At 55.6% G+C, this 25,464-nt stretch overlaps 1 protein-coding gene and 2 long non-coding RNA genes across 8 annotated transcripts; 1 reads left to right on the top strand and 2 right to left on the bottom strand.

Moving 5' to 3' along the window:
* Nucleotides 1-582: 582 nt before the first annotated feature.
* Nucleotides 583-10,446, bottom strand: GGT6 (gamma-glutamyltransferase 6). 3 transcript variants are annotated; one of them, XM_054032189.1, is made up of 4 exons: nucleotides 10,222-10,446; nucleotides 6,038-6,306; nucleotides 4,480-4,593; nucleotides 583-3,435 (listed from the first exon to the last, which is right to left on the bottom strand). In XM_054032189.1, the coding sequence occupies exons 1-4, from the start codon at nucleotides 10,320-10,322 to the stop codon at nucleotides 2,237-2,239; spliced, it is 1,683 nt and encodes a 560-aa protein (XP_053888164.1). In that variant the 5' UTR covers nucleotides 10,323-10,446; the 3' UTR covers nucleotides 583-2,236. The 3 variants fall into 3 exon arrangements, with proteins under 3 accessions (XP_053888164.1, XP_053888163.1, XP_053888165.1); XM_054032188.1 differs by lacking the exon at nucleotides 10,222-10,446 and adding an exon at nucleotides 9,105-9,270; XM_054032190.1 differs by lacking the exon at nucleotides 10,222-10,446 and adding an exon at nucleotides 6,712-6,794.
* LOC128839308 (uncharacterized) lies at nucleotides 9,281-13,221 on the top strand. Of its 3 annotated transcripts, none has more exons than XR_008445400.1 (3): nucleotides 9,281-9,359; nucleotides 10,901-11,057; nucleotides 12,701-13,221. It is a non-coding gene; the product is annotated as an uncharacterized LOC128839308 (long non-coding RNA). The 3 variants fall into 3 exon arrangements; XR_008445399.1 differs by having other exon boundaries at nucleotides 10,901-11,116; XR_008445401.1 differs by lacking the exon at nucleotides 9,281-9,359 and adding an exon at nucleotides 9,363-9,441.
* A 1,264-nt stretch (nucleotides 13,222-14,485) lies between these two features.
* On the bottom strand, nucleotides 14,486-24,715 carry LOC128839470 (uncharacterized). Of its 2 annotated transcripts, none has more exons than XR_008445438.1 (3): nucleotides 24,477-24,715; nucleotides 19,551-21,519; nucleotides 14,486-14,543 (listed from the first exon to the last, which is right to left on the bottom strand). It is a non-coding gene; the product is annotated as an uncharacterized LOC128839470 (long non-coding RNA). The 2 variants fall into 2 exon arrangements; XR_008445437.1 differs by lacking the exon at nucleotides 24,477-24,715 and adding an exon at nucleotides 22,000-22,395.
* Nucleotides 24,716-25,464: the final 749 nt, after the last annotated feature.

Raw genomic sequence — 25,464 nt, 5'->3', positions numbered from 1 at the left:
TTCGCCCTGCTCCAGCAGCACGCCAGGGCCCCGGGGACCTGCTGTCACCCTGGCCTTGGGCTGCAAAGGCCTCGGGCAGGCCCCCATGGGGTCCAGTTGTCTCAGTATCAGATCTGGGCAGCTCCAGGCAGGTTCCCAAAGTTCAGTGCAATGAGGGGGTCTCGTAGCCCTGCAAGGGGGCCGTGCCAGAGGGAAACTGAGGCATAGGGAGGTTGACACTTTGCTCAAGGTCACGTACGCAGGTGGATGCTGTGAAGGCCATAGGTGTGAGGCTGAGCGGCCCGACACCTGGACAATCACAGGCCCAGGCTGTGGTGCTGTCACAGACTCACAGATCGTGCCCACTCTTGGCCCCATGCGGTCCGTGGGGGGTGCCCCTTTTAGTGCGACAGCCCTTCTCGGGGGTCCACTCTCTCTCGGGGTCAGGCCCCTCCACCTCCTGGAGCCGCACCTCTCTGAGCCTCAGCACGTCTGTCTCTGCTGTGGGCCCCCTCAGGGAATCCCCTCGCTCTGGATCCCCTGGGCCTCCACCCCCGAAGGGGTTGATGCAACCCTGTTCTCTAGACCAGAGCGACTCTCAGCCAGCGTAACACAGGAGGTTTATTGAGAGTTGAACACAGCACAGGAAACTCTCAGGGCCTCAGGCCTGGCCTCCCTCAGCCCAGCACATCCCAGTCTCCCTGCATCCAGGTGGGCTCTGTCTGCTCCCCCTCTCCAGCCCAGAGCCCCCCTGCTCACAGCTGGGCATCTGATACCCCAGCCCCAGGCCCCGCCTCTGTTCATTGCCTTCTCTCCAGGTAAACAGGGTCGTAAACCGGGGCCTCCTCTCCTCGCTTCTGTCCTCTGGCTGGAACCGGCTTGTTAGGTCACCGGGTCCTCACTCTGCAGCCCATTGTCCTCCCACTGGCCAGAACCGGCTGCGTCTCCTCAGCTGGGCCTCCGGGTCACTGGTTGCTGGGGTGTCCATCCTCCAGGGCATTGGCTGGGGTCCCAAGTTCCCTCTTCGGTCCTCTGCAAAACACACTCCCTCTCCCCTCACCTCGTTAAACCAGTAACACCCAGGGAAACTGAGCCCCACCCCCTCCGCATGCAAACCATTGAAACTCCACAGAAAACAAGAAAATCCCCCACTTCGTCACAGATGCACACAGCTGGTCTGGGCATCTGGTCTCCCCGTACAACGGGGCAGAGACGGGCACCGAGTCCAGGATGCAGGGAGGTGTCTAGTGCCCCACACACGGGCACCGGTCAGCTGGAGCCGCTCTCGCCTGCTGGCCCAATGACCCCGCTCAAAGCCTCACCCCCCCCGAGCAGAGACGGGGGGTTGAACCTGGGACTCCCCCAGCACCTGCTCTAACTCCTGCCCTAGCATCACCCCCGCCTCCCGATCCCGCCTGGCCCTGCACCTGAGCCAGGGGGCCAAACACCATCTGTGGGGGGCCCGCGAGGCCTAGCACTGGGCACATGCTTGTGCTTCGCACCACTGCCCGCTCTCAGCTCCCGGTGCCCCACCCTCACCGTGCTGCCCCCCAGGCTTGTGCCCCGGCAGCGAGGGCAGCGAAGGGCTTTTCACACTCAGCACAGCCAACTGGCTCGCTGCCACCCCCCTCCACGGGCCCAGAGACTGGTGGGGAGGGTCCCACAGCCTCCGTCACAGCCTGGGTAACACCCCTTCCCCAGCACCCTTCTCCCCATCTGCAGCCCATCTCTCTGGCCCCAGCCCTTAGGACACACCGTCAGCCTCCTGGGACCCCCAGCCTGGCTCCGGTCAGCCGAACGCCCGTGTGCGCATGGGGCTGCAGCTCCCGTCACGTCAGGACCCAGGAGTGTCTGGCAGGGATCTGGGGGGGGGGGGGGGGGAGTGGGGCTGTCTCCAGAGAGGTGCCAGGCAGCAGCGGGGGCCCCAGAGTGGAGAGCAGGGAGGAACCAGCCCCTGGCATGCCCCAAACCCCAGGGAACCTGGGCTGGCCTGATGCAAAGGGCAGCAGCCCGACCCCCCGTGACAGGGGGCCCTGCATAGCCCTGCCACGCCGGCAAGGAGGGGGAGGGGGCCTGCCGGAGTGCGGTACTGGCCCCTGGGCGGGGGAGTCCAACCAGGGCTGCCAGAACCAGCCACTCACGCTGTGCCCCCGGCACTACATGGGCAGGGCCAGCTTGGGGTCCACGGCACACCAGGCATGCCAGCCCTGCCCACGCCAGCGCTGTGTGCCCCGGTCTCTGAGCAGGGCCCCTGGGGCTAATACCCCTCGTGATGGCAGCACGTGGCCGGGGCGGCGAAGGCACGTGCGTGCTCACCCTGTGATGCCACCTGCAGCACCCAAGGGCCCGCCTGTGGGGCCCCCCCAGCCCACTCGCCACTGGACAGATTTGACTGGGTGCCCGGCCCACAGCCTGGGGAGGCCCCGTCCCCCCCGCCCCTGAGCTGCAGCCATGGGCTCTCCAGCGCCTCCTGCAGGGGCTGCCCCAGGTACACCTGGTTTATAATGGCCTGGGCCAGGGCCAGTGGGGCCGCACTGCCCCCTGTGGCCCCCAGCCCCACCACTGTCCCCTCTTCCCCCAGGCCCAGCACCACGGGGCAGGCCCAGGAGAGCAGGCCAGGCCCCGCGGGCGCTCTCAGGTCACTCAGCAGGATGCCCGAGGCGGGCGCCAGGAATTTGGAGCCGAAGGAGCTGTTGAGAGAGGCCGAGAGCAGCAGCACGTTCCCCTGGCTGTCTGCCACTGCCAGGTGGCTGCCCACGGGCGAGGGGGCCCTGGCAGGGCGAGGGGGCCGGGGTGAGGGGCCCCCACCCAGGGCCCCCCCAAGTCCCCGGGAGTAGCCACGCCAGGCCGCACTCAGGGCCCTCAGGCAGGGATCAGGCGCGTCCCGGGGCTCGGCTGCCCGCACCTCCTTGAGGACGCTGGCCAGCAGGCTGCCGGCGGCGGGGGCCGGGGCTCCATACAGCCAGGTGTCGCCCAGCTGCATGGCCAGGGGGCTCTGCAGCTCCAGCCCCACGTCCCCCATGGCCTGCAGGAAGGGCTCCCGCTCGGCAGGGGGCAGGTCCGGGGCCAGGGCCTGGGGCAGGGCCTCGTCCCCTGACGCCACCGCCCGGAGCAGGGCCGCCAGCCGGGGGCGGGTGACCAGCGCGCCCTGGCCCTTCAGCTCGCCGGCCCCGTCGCAGAAGAGGCTGCAGAGGCCTGAGGCCTTTACCGCGCCCGCGCTCTCCTGCAGGGCCGCAGCCAGCTCCTGGTCCACGCGGACGCCTCTCTCCGCCAGCGCCGCCGGCCCCTCCAGCAGGCGCGGCCAGGCCAGGCGGCCGAAGTGCCGGTGCAGCAGGCGCAGGCCCGGCAGGGCCACGGGAAGCCCGTAGTGCGGGGAGAAGCCACGGCGCGGGACGGCGTTCAACGCCACGGTGCTGCCCGACGAGGCGTTGTGCAGCAGGGCTGAGAACACGCCGCCTGCAAGAGACAGACCCCGTCAGCGCCTCCGAGATACCCCCCACTGCACCCCCCCGCCAGCACCCCTACTGTACCCCCTGCCAGCACCCCGAGACACCCCCACTGCACCCCCGCCAGCACCTCCCACTGTACCCCCCGCCAGCGCCCCCTGAGACACCCCCCGCTGCACCCCGAGACACCCCCACTGCACCCCCTGCCAGCACCCACTACTGTACCCCCCGCCAGCGCCCCGAGACACCCCCCACTGCACCCCCCGCCAGCACCCCAAGACACCCTCACTGCACCCCCACCAGCACCTCCCACTGTACCCCCCCAGCACCCCGAGACACCCCCCACTGCACCCTTCATACACACCCCCCACTGCACCCCCTGCCAGTACCCCCTGAGACACCCCCACTGCACCCCCCGCCAGCACCCCCTGAGACACCCCCACTGCACCCCCCACTGCACCCTTCATTACACACCCCTACTGTACCCTGCCAGCACCCCCTGAGACACCCCCCCACCAGCGCCCCGACACCCCCCACTGTACCCTCCGCCAGCACCCCAAGACACCCCCCACTGCTCCCGTCAGCACCCCTGAGATACCCCCCCACTGCACCCCCTGCCAGCACCCCTCGATACACCCCCTTACTGTACCTCCCGCCAGCACTCCAAGACACCTCCCACTGCACACCTGAGACACCCCCTGAGACACCCCCCATTGCAGCCCCGCCAGCACCCCTCAATACACCCCCCTACTGTACTCCCTCACCAGCACCCCGACAGTCCTCCCCACTGTACCCCCGCCAGTGCCCCCAATACACCCTCCACTGTACCCCCGCCAGCGCCCCTGAGACACCCCACAGTGCAGCCCCTCAGCCCCTGCCAGGGTCCCGCTCTGAGAGCTCGCCCAGGCCATGCCCAGCCCCCGCACTCCCTGGCCTGACGACACATCCCGCAGCTCTGGCTACGGTGGGGTGAGGGGGACCCATGCGGGGAGCAGGAACCCTAGTTGCCCAGGCCGGGGGCAGCTCCACCCCTTCGCCCCGGCCCCGCACTCACCCAGCCCCCCGGCATGCGGGTGGACCAGCCCCAGACAGAGCGCAGCTGTGATCCCGGCATCCACCACGTTCCCGCCAGCCACCAGCAGGTCCTTGCCCAGGCGGGAGCAGGTCTCTGCAAGGCACCGACAGGCCCCGGCGTCAGGGACGGATGGGTGGCGCGGGCCCTGTGCAGAGCTTGTGCCGCCCCCAGCCCTGCACTCCCAGCATGGGGGCAGTGTGGGCCCATTGCCCCGGCTCCTCATGCCCCTCTGCAGCCCAGCCAGGAGCACAGGGCGCAGCGGTGACATTCTGTGCCCCAAAGCAACACCCTGGCACCCTGTCCTGTGGACGCTGCAGCCGGTGTCTGGATAATGGCTGCAGAGACTCACGGAAGCATGTGAGGGCAGCGGGATAGATCATGTGACACTGGACTCGTGCCTGGACCTTCCCACAAACTGTGCTGGGGGCTTATGTTTGGGACAAGGAAGTTCCCTCCACAGGGGAGAAGCTATAAAAGGGGGAAGTGATGTCATCACGTGGCCTCACTCCCCCACAACTCAACACCTGGAAACACGGCTCGAGGGAAACGCCTTGGGACGTGGGAGAGGGGCCCAGGCTGGAAAGGAGGATCTATGACAGGGGTCCCCAACATGATGCCCGTGGGCATCATGGCACCCACCGGGGCATCTATGTGCGCCCACCTACTGGCCACTGGACAAGCAGCTGCCGAAATGCCAGCGTGAAGCGGCAACGTCAAGAAGTGCTACCGCCGAATTTCGGTGGCATTTCAGCGGTGACACCTCTTGACATTGCTGCGTCACGGTGGCATTTCGGCGGCCGCCTGTCCGGCGGCCACGATCCTCGGCGGGCAGTCGTCCGGCGCCCGCCCCGTGGAAAAGGTAGGGGACCACTGCTCGAGGAAGTGCCTGTACCATCAGGGTGAGACCCTGCTGGAGTCAAAGCCTGTCTAGTGTATAGAACTCAGATTGCGATGTTGTTTTATTTCTTAGGTCACCAGCTCTGATCTGTTCGCTGTTACTAAGAATCTCTCTTGCTGTAATTCACAAATCTGTTTTATATTTTTTACCTAAGACAGTGAGTTGTTTGAAGTGCAAAGGGAAATCTGTTTAGGAACAGGGGCTGGTGCGTTGTCCTCTCCACACTGAGGGAGGGTAACTGGGTAACAACTTACACTGGTCAGGCTTCTGACCAGGGCAGGACGGGACAGCTCTGGGGTCCTAGGCTGGGGGGCTCGGGGGAACTGGCTGGAGCCTCTCTCTTGTTGGTTCATGAGTGGCTGGTGAAAGTATTCATGTAACTCAGCTGGTGTGTCCCTGTCTGTAAATAGCTGTGTGAGTGCAGGACCCGGAGGGGTCTGCAGCTTGTCACAGCATCCCAGTGCGAGCGGGAGCCCAGGTTTGGTAAGACAGAGGCTCAGTTGTACCCCAGTTCCAGGCTGTACCCCAGGGAGCCCATCACAGCGACCCGAGGGGTACCCAGCCTGAACACGGCAGGAGGAAGCGGTGCCCTCTGGGGGCCCGGGCTGGGGCTTGCACCCCATGCTGTGTGACGCTCACTTGAGCTGGTGATGAGGGTGGCATGATGGTAAACGCCCCGTGCATGCATGTGAGCCGCAGATGGGATGTCTCCAGGCTCCTCCTGCGCCCCCATCTGTCCGGCGCCACCGTCCTGCCTGGGAACCTGGGCGCCGCCCAGCCGCGAGGAGCCCCCGGAGGTCATCTGGTAAAAGGCCAAGGCCAAGGCCAGCGCCAGCAGCACCAGGGCCGAGGAGATGCGGGCGCAGGTCTCCCGGTGGTGCTGGTGAAGCAGCGCCTGCAGCGAGGATCTGCAGAGAGCCAGAGAGAACAGAGAGATCAGCCCACTGCAACCGCAGCCAGACAGGTGTCAGCCTCGGCTCCGGGTCGTGCCCGGGAGGGAGGCTCCCAGCAGACTGCGGGGGGCGCTGGGGAGCAGGAAGGGGGCAGCAGCAGAACTATGGGTGCACGGGCAGGAGTCCAGGGGTGAACAACCGGGGGGCTGTGGGTCGGGACTCAGGGGCATCAGCAGAGCTGTGGGGGGGAGCCCAGGGCTGGGATAGCAGGGTGGGGGTCAGGATGGAGGGGCACCAGCAGAGCTGGGGGGGGGGGGGGAGCCCAGGACTGGGATAGTGGGGGGGGGGGTCAGGGCACTGGCACAGCTGGGGGTATGGTCAGGCATAAGGTGCTGGCAGACTTCCTGGGGGCTACAGTACCCTCTGCCAGCCCCTCAGCCTGGGGCTCTGTCTGGGCACCGGAGCGACGTGGGTTGGCTCTGAGGCTCCGGGGTCTGTCGGAGTGAGGGTCCCGTCCCCGCTCGGCCCAAGCCAGGCCACGCGCCACGCCCCCAGGGCCCAGCGCTGGCCCCGCCTGAGCATGCTCTGCTCACGGTCATGTGCACGCAGCTGACCAGAGAAATGCCTTGGCTTGGCCTGGCAGGAGGCCTGTGTGACGAGCAGGGAGCAGGGCAGATTTGACCTGGGAATGTTGCAGGGGGGTTGCAGTGGGGATGTGGGACTTCCCTTGAAGGAAGCTACCTGAGCTGTAACCTGAGCCAGGAACGGGGGTGGGGAGAATTAACACCTTCTGCCCGGGAGACTGAACAAAGGAGAGGAGCAGCGGGAGGGGCTGGGAGTTTTAGTTTCAGTTGGGGCTGGGTGGTGCAACGCAGGGAACCCCAAGCTGGGGTCTAAGCTCCCTGAACCTCCCAGAGGGACCTAATTGAGGGGGTCTGGTCGTACCTACACGCTCTGCTTGAGACTGTGTTCCTGTCCTTAAATAAACCTTCTGCTATACTGGCTGGCTGAGAGTCGCAGTGAATCTCGGGAAGAGGGGTGCAGGGCCCTGACTCCCCCACAATCCGCAACAGCCTGCAGGTCCCCTCCCGACACGTCACTAGCGCTGGGGGACGCCCGTCCAGGGCACCGCAGCGGCCCCCAGCTCCCGAGGGCTCCCTGCAGCCAGCTCCAGACAGTAACCAGCCAAGCCGCCACTCGCCAGCCTGTTCCCCTGCCCCAGGAGGGCTGGAAGGAAGCGGGAGATCTGCTGCTGCCTAATGGGATTAGTGAGGCCCATTCAGCTCCTGTAATAGGATTACAGCCGAATTCACCAGCCCGCTGGGGTCTGGGCCCCCCGCCAGGAGCTGTGCGGCAGCCAAGGCCAGGGGCTTACAGAGCTCGCAGGGGCTGAGCGGGAGGGGGCTCCCGGTGCCAAGACGGGCAGGGAGGACGAGACAAGGGGTGGGGCAGGGGCTGGAGCAGGCCACTCGATCCGCACCCACGTAGGTGCCTCACGCCCGGTGCAGTCTGGGAAGGGGGGAGCTGGGCCTGGCAGCCACACGACCAGAATCCAGGCCCGGGGAGGGGCCAGCTGAGCCAATGTCCCCATGCCCCTCTGGCTAGGCCCCCCCGAGGCCAAGGGCCTGATCCTAATGGGGCCCGGGGTGTTGTGTGTTACACGTTCCCCTTCCCTGCCATTGGGCTGAGCGCTCCCACAGCACAGCCGGCACCTCGCTGGGGCAGACACAGGCCCTGGCCCAGGCCCTTCCCGCTGCAGCTCCCTCGGGCTGCCTGTCTGGTCCCTCCCAACAGTGCCCAGCGTCTGGCAAAGCCACGTAGCTTCCGGCAGGGCCAGCGCCCGTCTGGGACACGGGCCCGTCGGTGCCAGCTGCAAAGGGCTCGCTGTTCTTTACAAGCTCTCCGGCCTCAGGTCTGACACGCTCGCTGCAGCTCACACCCCACTGCCATGGTGCTTGTCACAAAGGGCAGCAGGCGAGGTGACGTGTCGACACTCGGGCCCTGGGAGACGTGCCCGCGGCGGGCGAGACTTAAGGGCTAAGGTAACTTTGTTGAGAATTATGCCCTTATGGTCTGGGAGCGAAAGCGAGATGCCAGGGAAACACGTGTCCTGGTGCTGTCACCCCTCCCCGGCTGGCCCGTGCTGTAACGTATTGCTCCATTGTCCACTGCTGCAACACCCCAGAAAGGTCTGGGATGTGGGATTTCTGGGGGACCTGGTGTGGGGCTGGATCCCACAGGGGACACTTTGCAGGGTCTTGGGGACTGGGTGGATCTGTGGGCAGCCTGCAGGGCAAAGGCAGGGCTGGTGCAGCCCAGAGAGAGGGCTGGAGGGCTGCCAGGCTGGGGGTGGCAGGGAACTGGCAGGACCCCCTCCCGCTGGAGGCAGGGGTAACAAGGTGACTGGGGTGCTCCGAGAAGCATCACACCGTCATCCAGCCTGGCACACGGCCCAAGCCCCCCAGCACCGTTCCCAGGCACTCCCCTGCAGGGCGACTGCCAGCCCTGCCTAGCTCGCCCCCTCCCGTACTCTGGGCAGCCCCCAGCCAGCCATGCTGATCCCCAGCGCTGTTGCTCGCAGTGCAGTGGGGTGACCCCTGTGCCCGGGCTCTGGGCCAAGTGGTTCCATTGCGGGTTCATGGCCCTGACCTGGCTCAGCCCATGGGCCGAGGGGCACCGGCGGGCAGAGCCAGCGCTGGCCGAGGGACGGGGTTTCAGACCTCTCCCCAGGCCAGGCCGGGGCTGCGCCGCACTCTCGCTGCCCCAGAGCTGCAGTCGGTGTCCGTGGCGCCAGGCCAGTCCCAGGCACTGACCTCTCCCTACCCCGGCCTCGTCTGTGTCGCCATCCCGAGGGAACAGCGCCCGTCCCTGGGCAGGGGGAGCTGGCCCCTTGGCCCCCAGCACTCAGGGGCGCAGCCCCTTCCCCTGCTGGCAGAGGAGCCCCCATGGGGCGCCAGCACAATCCTCGAGTGGGATTAATGTTTGATTAAAAACCCAGCTCGCTCCACTGAGCCAGGCGGCGTCTCCCAGGGCCCAGAGTCCGAGGCCAGCTCCTGGAGTCCACCCAGGTCTGACGCTCCCCACACGCCCGTGCTGCTGCGAGCGCCTCACCTGGGCGAAAGTCCCTGTGCTGGAGGGGAGCCCGACCCCGTGAGGGTCCTAGGAGCCTGTCGGCCCCTGGGGGCAATGCGGGCAAGCCGGGGCCGGGCATGGGGGATGGGCCGGGTGTGGGGGGCAGGGGGGATGGGCAGGGCATGGGGGGCAGGGCGGGATGGGTAGGGCATGGGGGGCAGGGCGGGATGGGCAGGGGGGACGGGCTAGGCGTGGGGGGCAGGGGGGACGGGCTGGGCAGGGGAGGCGGGGGGGATGGGCAGGGCATGGGGGGCAGGGCGGGCTGGGCAGGGGGGACGGGCTGGGTGTGGGGGGTATGGGAGATGGGCTGGGCAGGGGGGACAAGCCAGGGGCCGGGCATAGGGGGCCGGGGGGGATGGGCCGGGCATGGGGCATGGGGCGGGCGCAGGCTGTGCCCACTGGTGCCCCCGTCAGTGATTTGTCTTTGGCACCTGGTAACGGGCCGAGCACTGGGGTGGCAGCAGCCCCCCCCCCCGTAAGCCCCCCCCCTTGGCCAAGGGGGCCCGGACCCGGTCTCTGACAGGGGGACCCTGCCCCCCCAGCCGGTGTAGGGCGGCCGTAGGGCCGGGCAGGGCGCAGCCCCCCTGCAGCTGGCACGTGTGGGGCCGGGGGCGGCTCCGGGAACTGCGGGGCCCCGTGGGAGCAGGGGGCGGCTATGGGGCCAGGCGGGGGCTGGGGGGGGCAGGCGGGGGCGGCTATGGGGCCAGGCGGGGGCTGGGGGGGGCAGGAGGCACCTGCCGGGGACCTGCGGGCGGGGCTGATCTCTGCTCCGGTCCGGTCCGGTCCGCCCGCACTCACCGGTCCGGTCCGTCCCGCAGCTCCACCGCCTCCTCCCCGTCGCTGTCGCTGTCCCCCAGGCGCTGGTAGCGGACCTGGTACCGGGCCGGGGCCGCCTCCATGCCGGCCGGGCCCAGCACCTGCCGCGGCTTCCGGGTCCGCCCCGCCCGGCCTCCCCGCCCCCATCAGCCGCCCCGATGCCTCGGTGACGGGCGCAGCTGACACCCGGGCGGGCCGGGGCGTGGGGAGCCCGCGGGGAGCAGCAGCCGCCCCCCCAGGGCAGAGAGGGGATTTCCCGGGGGAGGGGTCAGGGTCGCAGCGCTGGGGGCTGGGGGGGCACAGCGGGGCTGGCAAAGGCCCCGTGGCTATTAGCCCAAAATCCTGCCTGCCGCCCTGCACTGGCCCTGCGGGCTCAGCGGGGCGCATGGGCCTGGAGGGGGCTGACACATCTTGGGGTACCGGGGTGTCCGGGTGAGTTGCTACCACCCGCTCAGGGCGGTGCCCACCAGGGAAACGCTGCCCAGAAGCCAGCGGCAGGCAGCACAGACGCGCTGCTCTCCGGGTCTGGGAGCCCTGCTAGGCTAGCGGTTTGCACACTCGTTTGTCACACCAGTGCCCCCTTGTATGTGTAGAACTTAGTCACAAAAGCACTGCTGTGGACACTGCAGGAAAACCCCTCTTTTCATGTCCCTTTTCCCAGTCAGCAGGCAGGATCCACTCAGACACGCTTTCCACCTTGTCATGAAGAGCTGTCAAAGAAGTGGGGTGCTACTGTCGCTCAGAATATGTCCCTGTCAGCAGTTAAGAGCAAGTCACCATTCTGGAAGCCACTGTGCTGTTTGACCCCGAGCACAAAGGTGTGGCCTCTACTGAGAACAATAAAGAAATTGTCTGAGTTAAAGAGAAATGGTCTGAGGTAAACAGGATGAAGTTTAACAAAGACAAATGCAAAGTGCTCCACTTAGGAAGGAACAATCAGTTTCACACATACAGAATGGGAAGAGACTGTCTAGGAAGGAGTACGGCAGAAAGGGATCTAGGGGTTATAGTGGACCACAAGCTAAATATGAGTCAACAGTGTGATGCTGTTGCAAAAAAAGCAAACGTGATTCTGGGATGTATTAACAGGTGTGTTGTGAGCAAGACACAAGAAGTCATTCTTCCGCTCTACTCTGCTCTGGTTAGGCCTCAGCTGGAGTATTGTGTCCAGTTCTGGGCACCACATTTCAAGAAAGATGTGGAGAAATAGGAGAGGGTCCAGAGAAGAGCAACAAGAATGATTAAAGGTCTTGAGTATCAGGTGGTAGCCGTATTAGTCTGTATCTACAAAAACAACAAGGAGTCTGGTGGCACCTTAAAGACTAACAGATTTATTTGGGCATAAGCTTTCGTGAGTAAAAACCTCACTTCTTCGGATGCATAGAGTGAAAGTTACAGATGCAGGCATTATATACTGACACATGTATAACTTTCACTGTAACTTTCACTCTATGCATCCGAAGAAGTGAGGTTTTTACTTGTTGCGGAGTGTGGGGGAGTCAGGGCCCTGCACCCCTCTTCCTGAGATTCACTGTGACTCTCAACCAGCCAGTAAAGCAGAAGGTTTATTTAAGGACAGGAACACAGTCTCAAGCAGAGCGTGTAGGTACGACCAGACCCCCTCAATTAGGTCCCTCTGGGAGGTTCAGGGAGCTTAGACCCCAGCTTGGGGTTCCCTGCGTTGCACCACCCAGCCCAAACTGAAACTAAACCAAAACTCCTCCTGCTGCTCCTCTCTTCCTCCTCCCCCCAGCTCCTCCTCTCCTTTGTTCAGTCTCCCGGGCAGAAGGTGTTAATTCTCCCCACCCCCGTTCCTGGCTCAGGTTACAGCTCAGGTAGCTTCCTTCAAGGGAAGTCCCACATCCCCACTGCAACCCCCCTGCAACATTCCCAGGTCAAATCTGCCCTGCTCCCTGCTCCGTCACATTACTCACGAAAGCTTATGCCCAAATAAATCTGTTAGTCTTTAAGGTGCCACCAGACTCCTAAAGGTCTTGAGAACATGACCTATGAAGGAAGGCTGAAAGAATTGGGTTTGTTTAGTTTGGAAAAGAGAAGACTGAGAGGGGACATGATAGCAGTTTTCAGGTATCTAAAAGGGTGTCATAAGGAGGAGGGAGAAAACTTGTTCACCTTAGCCTCTAAGGATAGAACAAGAAGCAATGGGCTTAAACTGCAGCAAGGGAGGTCTAGGTTGGACATTAGGAAAAAGTTCCTAACTGTCAGGGTGGTTAAACACTGGAACAAATTGCCTCGGGAGGTTGTGGAATCTCCGTCTCTGGAGATATTTAAGAGCAGGTTAGATAAATGTCTATCAGGGATGGTCTAGACAGTATTTGGTCCTGCCATGCGGGCAGGGGACTGGACTCGATGACCTCTCGAGGTCCCTTCCAGTCCTAGAGTCTATGAATCTATGAATAAGATTGTATTTTTGTGTAATTCCCCCTTTGTGGCTCCTGAGGAAGAAAGGGCTAACCTGGCAGGAAAAGTCCATGCGTACATGGCAATGGCTTCTCCAGACAACAGCGGCATCACCCCCTCTGGCTCGTGGAAATCCGCCGCACTGAGCTGTGCTGCTCGTCACATCCTCAGCGTCCCAGCCGGCGTGGAGAGAATATTTCCTAAATTCAGCGTCAGCCAAGACGGCTGGAGAACAAGCCTTGGAAGAACTGCTGTGAGCCTGTTAGCCGGACTTTCGGAATGTACCGTGAAGCCCCTCATACGAAGCGGAAGTCACCCACGGTCAACCGTTTATTACAAAGAAAAGAGTCATTGTTCACGGGGATTAGAGAGAATCGATTCACAAACCCAGAGGTTGGGCACAGTGTTCTGAGTTCAATTAACGTTTTACGTAAAATTCTGTTTGTTACAGGATCTGGGGCTCCACTAGGTGTGGGGACCATCTAGTGGTTCTACCTATTATGTAGCTAAATATGGTTCATGAAATAAACCACAGCATCCCACTGTTTTTACTTTCTCTTACTCTTCTCTATTTGTTGCTTTTTTCCCGTCCTCCCATCCCCCAATAGTAAGCCCAATATTTACCCAGCAATCTGTGATGTCCTCTTTTGTGCAGCGATTTCCCCCATTTAAATGTTTTTGTAATAAACACTCATGAATTTCTGGGAAATTTTAAACAAAATACAGACTGAGAACGAAGGGCCTCGTCTGTGTACCAATCCTTCAGGACAGGAGTTAAAACTACGGGGACGTTCACCCCCAGACAGGCAAGAAATGACCAGAGCAGGGGCATGGCCCACCCCTCAGTCACCCCGGGATGCCTTGTGCGAGAGCAGCAGGTGATGGAGCAGCTGTTCTACGGACGCTGCAGTTTGCCTTCATTTGGCTGGTTCTGCACCAGCGCTGCACATACCCAATGCTGCTTTTATTCCTCCACCGATGAACTTGGCACAAACATACTTGGAGACATTCGTCAAGTCTCCTGCACCAGCAATCTCACGATTCCAGGGACTTCAGAGCCAGTGTAAACACCCAATGCCAAGTCACGTGGCTATGTCGTTACCTGACACAGAAAGAGGCTGCCCTCCGGCACAAGCCCCATCTCCTCCCGGGAGCTGGGCCCAAGGCAGTGCCTGCACCCACCCTATTGGTTCCCCAATTAGCCTCCTCCCCCGCCCTGCTGAGCTGGGTGCAAACACCTGTGCTCTAAAAAAACAGCCGTTTAAAAATCCATTGCTCTAAGCCAGAGGTTCTCAAACTCCGGGGTGCACCTCCCTGGAGAGGTACAGGTATGTGTGCCTCGAGAGGTGCCCGTTGCCTGTCTTGGCTATCAGGTTTTTTTTTTTGCGGGGGAGGAGGGTTTAAAGAAAGATTTGGTGATACAAAAAAAAAAAAAAAAAGGCGGTTAGAACAATGTTGCCTAGTTCAAGGACTTTGCCGCTAGTGCAAATTTTTCAGCTTCCAGAGAACAATACAATTGTCAATATATCTCTCATGGGGAAAGCAGGTTCCGACTGCAAATAATTTTGTTTATCTTGCGTAGTGGTGTTAGCAACTGCTACATGTCAGACTTGCGCTTTCCCCTGAACAATCACACACATTATAAACTGCAAGAGAAAACGATCTGCAGTTCAGAACTGGAGCGCTCTGTGCCAAAGGGAGAGACCCAGACCCCGCCAGATGAAGTGATGCCAGCAGGGAAGATGCCAGTGAAACACAAGAGCCGACAATATGAAGTTTATTTAAACCTGGGATTTAAATGAAGTGGGCCCAGCGACGTGCCACAGCCTCAGTGTGTTGTATGTGAAGTTCTGGCAAATGACAGCCTGTGGCCCTGGCAGCATCTGGAAACAAGGCACCTGCTTTAGCACCTAAACCAGCGGTTTTCAACCTTTTGTCCTGGTGACCCATTTCGCACAGCAAGCCCCTGAGTGTGACCCCCCTTATACATTAAAAACATGTTTTTGTATTTAACCCCATTATAAATGCTGGTGGTGAAGTGGAGTCTGACAGCTCGAAACCCCACATAATAACCTTGCAACCCCCTTTATAATGGAGACATACCCATCTCATAGAACTGGAAGGGACCCTGAAGGGTCATCAAGTCCAGCCCCCTGCCTTCACTAACAGGACCAAGTACTGATTTTGCCCCAGATCCTTAAGTGACCCCCCTCAAGGATTGAACTCACAACCCTGGGTTTAGCAGGCCAAGGCTCAAACCACTGAGCTATCCCTCCCTCAGGCAGAACTCCTGACCAAAACCCACTGACTTTTTCCAGAGGAAGCCAAATGCGCTAACACAACAAGAGAGAAGAACAGGAGTACTTGTGGCACCTTAGAGACTAACAAATTTATTAGAGCATAAGCACACATACAGAGAGCATAAACAGGTGGGAGTTGTCTTACCAACTCTGAGAGGCCAATTAATTAAGAGAAAAAAAACTTTTGAAGTGATAATCAAGCTAGCCCAGTACAGACAGTTTGATGGGCTAGCTTGATTATCACTTCAAAAGTTTTTTTTCTCTTAATTAATTGGCCTCTCAGAGTTGGTAAGACAACTCCCACCTGTTCATGCTCTCTGTATGTGTGTATATATATCTCCTCAATATATGTTCCACTCTATATGCATCCAAAGAAGTGGGCTGTAGTCCACGAAAGCTTATGCTCTAATAAATTTGTTAGTCTCTAAGGTGCCACAAGTACTCCTGTTCTTTTTGCGGATACAGACTAACACGGCTGTTACTCTGAAACAACAAGAGAGATAATTTGGCAATTCCCTTGCGTCTCTGTGAATTGCCAAAGCTCATCAGGCACACAACGCAGGTGAGAAACGCCACCTGCCCCTGCACAGAACAGGTGAGCAGTGAGGCTAGGAGAGAAAGCAGCGGCCCAGCTAGATGCAATCCCGCTTTCTCAACACGGTTTCACACCGTACGGCTGACACAGCTACTAATATAAAAGAGCAACTCCTATATACTCATGTATAATAATGCCCGCAGCTGTCATTTTCACTCCATGCATCTGAAGAAAGTGAGGTTTTTACCCACGAAAGCTGATGCCCAAATAAATCTGTTAGTCTGTAAGGTGCCACCGGACTCCTCATTGTTTTTGTGGATACAGACTAACACGTCCACCCCCTGATACTCAACTCAGATCATGTGTTTGTCTGAGCCCATCCTATTCCATTCAGACTGACGAATACACCGATCTATTGGCTGTTGCACACCTAGTGGTGTATATTTGTTATGTTCCAGAGACACACTTGAAGGAAGAATTTCTGTTTTGCCATCCACTCCTGTAGAACTGATGAATGAAATTGTTTTTAATTGTTCACTTTATTAATGTAACTTCGTAAGTAAAGTTTTATGAATGAAACAATATTCATTCATAAAACCGGTTACCCCAATAACCGGCTAATTGACAATTAAGATGCTTGTTAAGAGCCATAGCTGTTCAGTCAGCTGCCTTTGTAAGTTTCAGCAAGCCCTTACAAAATGGAGTCAGCGTTTTAAAATGGGGTTTGAATTACAATATGGCAAACAGTGAACAGAAGTTACAATATAGACAAGTATAATGGATGGCAAACAGTGAACAGAAGTTACACTGTAGGCAAGTGTAATAAATGGTGAACAGAAGTTCCAGTACTGAAACAGGGCAAGTCTCAGTGATTTAAGCAGGAATTGGATTGATAGTGATACTTACAAAGGCAGCTGACTGACCAGCTATGGCTCTTAACAAGCATCTTGTCAATTAGCCGGTTATTGGGGTAACCGGTTTTATGAATGAATATTGTTTCATTCATAAAACTTTACTTATGAAGTTACATTAATAAAGTGAAGTTTCAGAGTAACAGCCGTGTTAGTCTGTATCCGCAAAAAGAAGAACAGGAGTACTTGTGGCACCTTAGAGACTAACAAATTTATTAGAGCATAAGCTTTCGTGGACTATAGCCCACTTCTAAAATTAATAAAGTGAACAATTAAAAACAATTTCATTCATCAGTTCTACACTCCCCAAGAGCTTTTTAAACTATTCCATCGTTTTGTCCAAGACACAGGCCTGGCCTGGGGACACTGTTTTGGAATTTGCAGCTACGGGATCAGTCTGAAATCATTGCATGATCCACAGAAAACACCAGAGTGGCTCAGCAATGAAAACGGTGAGCTTTATAAAGCTGCAGCCGGCTAATTCAAGGGGTTTCACCGTGTTATGCGAAGACCTGGGGGCACATTTTGCACAGCTGTTCTATGCCGAGGGTTCTTGCCGGTGCGGGGGAAGGTACGAATAAGGCTGTGAGCTGCACAGGGAAACCTGCTCGTAACGCGCCACTTGCACAGCATTTCAGTGACACTCGCTGGCTTGCCTTGTTGGCACATCTGGCTAACACGTTCCAGCAGCTGAATCTTCTCGGTGTGTCACTTCAGAGGTTTTCCTTGTTCACCACCGGACAGAAGCACCGATTAATACACTCAGGCTGTGCTCATCATGTGTGCAGCAGGGCTCTGGGTGCATGTTTTCAGCACTGGACGATGTAATAACTAAAGTCGCTTCTGCCCAGATTGAACATAACGTCTCCCTGGCCTGTAATCTCTCTCCTCAGGTTCAGGGCTGCACAGAGCTCTTTTCTTGGGGCCTGTGTTCCTGGGCTCTCCTAGAATCATAGAGCCATGGGGCTAGAGGAGACTGCAAGGATCATCTCGTCTAACGCCCTGACGAGGTGCAGGATTTGTTGTGTCTAAACCCTCCCAGACAAATGGCTCCAGCCTCCTTTTGAAAACCTCCAGTGAAGGGAAAAAAACGAGGAGTCCTTGTGGCACCTTACAGACCAACAAATTTATTTGGGCATAAGCTTTCGTGGGCTACAGCCCACTTCTTCGGATGCATGAAGTAAAAGATACAAGAGCAGGTATAAATACATGAAAGGATGGGGGTTGCTTTACCAAGTGTTAAGTCAGTATAACGAGATAGATCAATTAACAGCAGGATACCAAGCGGTAAGAGAGTGGCCCATTACAGACAGTTGACAAGAAGGTGTGAGTAACAGTAGGGAGAAATTAGTATTGGGGAAATTAAGTTTAGGTTTTGTAATGACCCAACCACTCCCAGTCTTTATTCAGGCCTAATCTGATGGTATCTAGTTTGCAAATTAATTCCAGTTCTGCAGCTTCACGTTGGAGTCTGGTTTTGAAGTTTTTTTGTTGAAGAATTGCCACTTTGGGGTTTGTTACTGAGTGGCCAGAGAGGCTGAAGTGTTCTCCTACTGGTTTTTGAATGCTAGGATTCCTGATGTCAGATTTCTGTCCATTTATTCTTTTGCAGAGAGACTGTCCAGTTTGGCCAATGTACATGGCAGAGGGGCATTGCTGGCACATATCACATGGGTAGATGTGCAGGTGAACGAGCCCCTGATGGCATGGCTGATGTGATTAGGTCCTATGATGGTGTCCCTTGAATAGATATGTGGACAGAGTCGGCATGGGGGTTTGTAGCAGGGTTTGGTTCCTGGGTTGGTGTTTTTGTTGTGTGTTGTGTGGTTGCTGGTGAGTTGGGGGGTTGTCTGTAAGCGAGGACTGGCCTGTCTGCCAAGGTCTGTGAGAGTGAGTGAAGGAGATTCCATGACTTCCCTAGGCAGTTTGTTCCATTGGCCTGCTGTTCTTACAGATAGGAGGTGTATCCTGTGATTTAATCTAAATTTGCTGTGCTGTAGTTTGAACCATTGCCTTTTGTCCTGCCCCCCATGGCAAGAGAGAACAACTTTTCTCCATCTTTCTTATGGCGGCCTTTCAAGTATTTGAAGATCCATATCATGTCCCTTCTTAATCCCCTCTTTTCCAAACTAAACATACCCAGTTCCTTCAGCCTTTGCTTGTATGGCTTGAATTCCATCCTGAAGATCATCCTTGTCACTCACCTCTCGATGCTTTCCAGTTTCTCTACATCCTTTCTATACAGTGATGACCAAAACTGGACACAGTACTCCAGCCTAGCAGCGCTGAATAGAGCGATACTGTCACTCCCTGTGACTTGCATGCTATGCCTCTGTTAATCCAATTGAAAACTGCATTTGCTTTTTTGCCGCAGCATCGCATTGCTGACTTGTGTGGAGGTTGTGATCCACCACAGCTCCCACATCCTTCTCCGCAGTGCTGCTGCCCAGCCAGTTGTCCCCCAGTCTGTATTTGCACACTTGGTTTCTCTTCCCTACATGAAGCACCTGTCACGGACTCAAAGATCGTGCCCACTCTTGGCCCCGGGAGGTCCATGGGGGGTGCCCCTTTTATTGAGACAGCCCTTCTCGGGGGTCCACTCTCTCTCGGGGTCAGGCCCCTCCACCTCCTGGATCCGCACCTCTCTGAGCCTTAGCACGTCTGTCTCTGCCGTGGGCCCCCTCAGGGAGTCCACTCGCTCTGGACCCCCGGGGCCTCCACCCCCAAAGGGGTTGATGCCAACCTGTTCTCTAGCCTGGAGTGACTCTCAGCCAGCATGAAACAGGAGGGTTTATTGAGAGCTGAACACAGCACAGGAAACTCTCTGACCCTCAGGTTTCAGGGTAGCAGCCGTGTTAGTCTGTATCCTCAAAAAGAACAGGAGTACTTGTGGCACCTTAGAGACTAACAAATTTATTAGAGCATAAGCTTTCGTGCACGAAAGCTTATGCTCTAATAAATTTGTTAGTCTCTAAGGTGCCACAAGTACTCCTGTTCTTTTCTCTGACCCTCAGGCCTGGCCTCCCTCAGCACAGCACATCCTAGTCTCCCTGCATCCAGATGGGCTCTGCCTGCTTCCCCTCTCCAGCCCAGAGCCCCCCTGCTCACAGCTGGGGATCTGAGATCACCGGCCCCAGGCCCCACCTCTGTCCATTGTCTTCTCTCCAGGTAAAGTGGGTCGTAAACCGGGGCCTCCTCTCCTGCTTCTGTCCTCTGGCTGGAACCGGCTGGTTAGGTCACTGGGTCCTCACTCTGCAGCCCACTGTCCGCCCACTGGCCAGAACCGGCTGAGTCTCCTCAGCTGGGCCTCCGGGTCGGGGTCTCAGGTCACCGGTCGCTGGGGTATCCATCCTCCCGGCCATCGGCTGGGTCCCCACGTCCTCTCTCCGGTCCTCTGCAAAACACACTCCCTCTCCCCTCACCTCGTTAAACCAGTAACACCCAGGGAAACTGAGTCCCACCCCCTCCGCATGCAAACCATTGAAACTCCACAGAAAACAAGAAAACCCCCCACTTCATCACATCACCTCACATTTGTCTTTATTGAGTTTCATTGTGTTGTCGATAGCCCATCTCCTCCCACAATTTCCCCAGCTGCTTCCACCAGGATCCCTTCCAGCAGCTCTCTGAGTAATTCTGTCCCTTACCTCCCTGGGCTGAGAGAGGCCCCCAGAGAGCAGCCCGTCCCCTGCTGCTATCTCCTGCCCTTAAGCCCAACAGGGAAACAGCTAATCAGGCAGAGGTGCACTGGACCCTGCTCCCCCTTACAAGGGCCAGTCGCCTGGTGACAGTGATGCTTCTGCACAAGTCAGAGCACCGACCTGCAGCGATGACCCCACGTGTCCAAGGCCAAGGCACGGGGAAATCCAGTGTACCAGCTCTTGGGAGCGTCCTGTGGCTGTGTGTCTAGCAGTTGAAGGTAAGAGCCACGATTTCGCTCACTCGGGACCAGATCACCCCCCGGCTCAGCTTAGCTGTGTTCAGCCCATTGTGCCTCCAGCCGCTTCGCCTGCACCATGGACTTCCCTGCCCCTGGGTGAAGCGGGAGAAACCCACGGGGTGGGGAAGGCAAAGCAGCTAGGTCCCAGGGGAGCACAGTGAACAGCTACATACCAATCCCGGCATCGAGGCCTGCCCACACAGACTCCACTTGTACCTTGGGCACTCACGGGTCAGATTCTCCGACCCACTATGGCACTTCCGGTTGCCCTGGTGGCACAAAAGTCTGTAAAACCAGTTTAACTGGCCGCCTGAGGATGCCGTTACTGTGGGGGTGGCATCCGTGGCACATGTGATGCAAGTGGCTCATCGGGCCTTCGGCACTGGCACGAAACACAATTATAAAATCACGTTGTTTGCGGCGTGCACAGAAGTCAAAACATCTAAGAATTGAAACAAAAATAATGAACAACCAACACGAGCAACTTTCAGTCAATAGGACCCGAGTGGGGTAAAACACAGGGGTGTCCCAGGTAGCCAGCTCTGCTGTTCCAGAAAGAAGACAAGGAGGGACAAGGAACAGCAGCAGAGCCCAGCCAGACCCTCACCCACCACACATTTTCTACTGACGCTGCAAGCTACTTCAGACGTGAATAAACTTTTTCAGAGTTGGTGTATTATCATCATCCATCATCATCAAAATGTCCTCGAGTAGGCCCAGCACATCAAAACAAAAATATGAAGATGATATCACAAAATTTAACATGAGGTGGGAAACCCAGTTGTTGTTTAGAGAAGAGAAAGATTTCAAACTGTCTGTTTGGCACATAATGCTAAAACCGGGTGGAAAAAGTTCAATTTAGAGCCGTATTTTACACAAACCCATGTCAAAATTAACCCAAAATATCCCGTCGGATCTGCTTTGCAATCTGATTTCATATTAAAAAGGAAGACCCCAGCACAGCAGTGGTTTTTAAGTAAACAAACCTGAGAAATTGAACTCCGTGGTAGAGGCGTCATATGAAATATCCCTAATATTAATTAGCTCAGAAGAAAAAGCCAGTAGAGAAGAAGAGTCCATCCGTTTTTGCTGCATGTAGCGGTGACCCAAACCACCAGACAACGGTTGATGGGACTCTGCGTTTTCACGTCAGACCATGGGTCGGCAACATGTCTGTACATGGACACAAAAGTCCAGGGTAAAAATGTTGAGGTCCGTGGTAATTTTCAAGAAACATTCATATTACAAGCTCTGTTGAAAAAAAAGTACATGATTTATCTATGTACATCTTACAATTACGGTGCGAATGGGCCAGATCTGGCATCTACTGCTCTCCGTAAAGTGACAGTGAAACCAAGATTCTATGGTCACTACAGTTACCGTAGAATCTTAATGACACTTCACAAAAGAGGCTTTGTTATCCAATCAGACAAAGCGTTAGCTACATTCAATGTTGTGTGCATTTCCCCCCTCATTCCAGGAGTGTGGGGGGAAAATGTGCACCACAAGGCGCTAAATTAAAAAAAAAAAAGATCGTTCAATCCAGCTTGGGAAAGAGAATATTTTATATTCAAAAGACCCACAGATTGTTTTATGGCGTGTGCAAGATGTGGCCAAGTAATGAAACAGCTCAAGTCAACTGTAGCTCACTACCATGCTGAGAAGTGGTGGAAAAAAATGTCCAAGACTTCTAACATGTCGAGTATAGAGAAGGACAAATTCATCAAGGAGGCCAAAGCAAAAAGAGGAAGCCAGGTAATGTCAATGACCGACTTTCTTAACCAGGATGTCAAAGATGCACAGAATGATCTTTGCCTTGCCTACAGTTTAGCAAAAGCCAAACTGCTATTTACAGCAGGTGTCGTCTTCAAAGAAATCACTGAAAAAATTGACCCAAAATCGCTGCTTCTTTTCAAAGACTGCACAGCAGTTCCAGAACTGTGGCAAGAAACACCGAGGATTCAGGTGACTATCTTTACAGTGAAACTGTAAAGCAGCAAAAACAATGAGGAGTCCTTGTGGCACCTTAGAGACTAACTCTGTTTGTTAACTTAATGTGTGACGAGAGGACTGACCGCAGTGACAAGAAACAGCTTATTGTTTACCATCGCTTTGTGAATGTTGACACAAGTGAAATTCATTCTGAGTGTTTGAGCTTAATTGAAATAGCTGAACGCTATAATGCTGAAAATCTGAATGCAGCTATCGTTGGTTGTTTGGAAAATGACCAGAACAACGACCCCGTGGAGAAAATTGTGGGATTTACTTCAGATGGGGCATCTGGTAATGCTAACCCAACATGAAAGCATTTCAGAGTGACTGAAAGATCGCTCGAGTGATTATTCATCCAGCACTGTATGACCCATTGTCAAGCCTTAATGGCTAGAGAGGCTGAATCAGTCCAATTTGACTTTGTGGAAGATAACGATCAAAGCAACACTTAGACATTTCAATGGGGCTGCAAGAAAAAAGGAGTTTAGACAAATCTGTGAGCTGAATGAAGAGGAATATTCAAATCTGGTTAGCTACAAAAAAATTCACTGGTTAAGTTTGGAAGCCTGCGTTGAGAGGTTCGAGCTACAGCTGGATTCTCTAGTGCAAAATCTTTGAGAGAGAGTCATTTGGGAATGGACCGCTAAATTATAGAACAAGTTGCCAGAATATCTATGACATGCTACAGTCTCCTAAATTCATTCTGTATCTCAGTTTCCTGAATTGGGTTTTGCCACTTCTCACAGCAATGAATTTGGCACTACACAATTTGATCGGTTTCTGTCACAACACTTGCAGCTGTATGGAAAAGTGGATAGCAGGCATGCTTTGTACTTCTCTAAAACTGTGTGCTAGGAATTTATTCAACTAATGAGTGATAAACTAACTACACAAATTCTGAATGAAGTTAAGTGTGCAAAATATTATGGAATAAGCATTGATTCGACTCCAGACATTTCACATGTGGACCAGTAATGTTCATAATAAGATATGTAAAAGAAGATGGCACAGCCATAGAACGATTTGTGGGCTTTATACCCAATGCAGAGCATAAATCTCAACAGCTCACAGAGACTGTACTGAATACTTTGGACAAATATGGCCTAGACATTAAGAACTGCTGTGGTCAGTCTTACGATAACGTAAGCAGTATGTCTGGTGCGTACTCAGGAGTACAAGCTAGAATAAGGGAAATGAATGGGTGGGCTCAGTACATCCCGTGTGCAGCTCATTCACTTCATCTCATGGGATCATATGCCGCCGAGTGGTGCAAGGAAACAATGTCTTATTTCTGTACTTTGCAATTACCGTATGACTTTTTCACTGCTTCCACCCATCGTTGGGACATATTAATGTCTTGTATCAAACCCAGTACATGTGTCGTTAAAAGCTTATCTCAAACACATTGGTCAGCGAGACAGGATGCATGTCGGCGGGCTCTTCAAGATGGTGGGACTGATATTATTAATGCCCTTAAACATATCTCAGCCAAATGCCACTGAAAAGGCAATGACACAAAATGAATCAAGGAATATTCTCGAGAAACTCGAAGGCCTGGAGGCTGCAATAATGACGAACGTCTGGGGAACCCTACTTCATCCATTCAAAGCAGTCAATGTAAAGCTGCAGTGTCCACATTGATTTGGGAACAATTGTTCAGCTGTACAGTTCTCTTTCCGAATTTGTGACAAGCATGAGAGACAATTTTGATCATTACGAACAACTCACTAAATCAGTATCCGGACTTAATGAATATGAGTATGACCATAAGCAGAAGAAGAAATATAACCCCAGGGCTTGATGATAACAAAGAAGACGAATTACTGAAAACAGGTTGAGACAACTATCGTATTAATACTTTGTCTGTAGTGATGGATAGACTACATGAAGAGTTGTGGTGACGAAGTGAGGCTTACAACATATTCTTTGAATGCTTCAGTTTTCTAGAAAAGTTAAAGACATTGATTATACCAGAAATCTCGACAGGTGTTGCTAATTTGTTAGCAGAGTTCAATTAGGACTTGGATGATTTGTTTACAGATGAATGCATCCACCTCAACAGGCAACTGAAGGAGACAGCCATCCCATTGACACAGTTGTGCAGTATGTCACGTGAGAAGGACTTGCAGGATACTTACCGAATGTTTACATTGCCCTTCGCATTTTTCTCCCAGCTCCAGCGACGACCTGTTCTGGGGAGCGATCCTTTTCCACTCAGAGAAGAGTTAAAAACTCCTCGACGGGATCTATGGTGCAAGAACGATTAAACACACTCTCCCTTCTAACTACCGAAGGAGAACTTTCAAAAGATATGGATGGCGAGGATCATTAGAGCGTTTACGGAGCAGAAGTCTAGTGGGAAACATGTGCACGTGCAGTAAAATAGCACCTACCTGATACTTATGTGATTGTTTTAATTACATGTATTTTTGTTATTGTATTGAATAAATATTTCAATTATTGTCTATATTTCTTTGCGTTTATTTTTTTATGGAAAACATGAAGGTGAGTGGTAGGTAGGGGGGCGCTGAAGGTGCTGTGCCTAGGGGCACGTAAGGTGTAAATCCAGCCCTGGGTGAGATCAAAGGGAAAGGCCCCCCAAAAGTTTTGGAAATTAACAGAACCAGGTGTTGACGTTTTTGGAAGATTGGACGTCAAGTTGATGATTGCAGGCTGCTAAAAGACAACGACTGGTTGAGCAACTGGCTTTCCTTACAAACCTTATGTTCCATCTCAATCTCAGCCTAGGGGCGCTGGAATGGGAGGGTGGGGGGTCAGGGGGCCACAGCCCCATCACTTTTAAAAGTGTGGGGAACAGGTGGTGCGGGAGCGGGACCTCGGGGGAAGGGGCAGTGTGACGGTGGGGGCTCAGGGGCGGCATGGGGGGCCAAGCCATGGTTCAGACACCAGCGGCCCCCATGCACACTTGTAGGGAGCTTCCACCGTTCCTGATCTCCAGTGGGAGGAATGCCTTTTTGCTACACTGTTTAATTGAGTTGCCTCTTTTATGTCAAAACTGAGATGCTTTCAAAACAGTTTGTCTCCGAATAGTTTGGAGAGAGGTGGCAGCTGTCAGATCGCAGGGCAGCATCACAGACAGTACTGGCGGCTGCCCCAAAGATGTGG

This window comes from Malaclemys terrapin, chromosome 6 (genome assembly GCF_027887155.1).
Source record: "Malaclemys terrapin pileata isolate rMalTer1 chromosome 6, rMalTer1.hap1, whole genome shotgun sequence".
Lineage (NCBI taxonomy): Eukaryota > Metazoa > Chordata > Testudines > Emydidae > Malaclemys > Malaclemys terrapin.
This window is presented reverse-complemented; position numbering and strand designations above follow the sequence as displayed.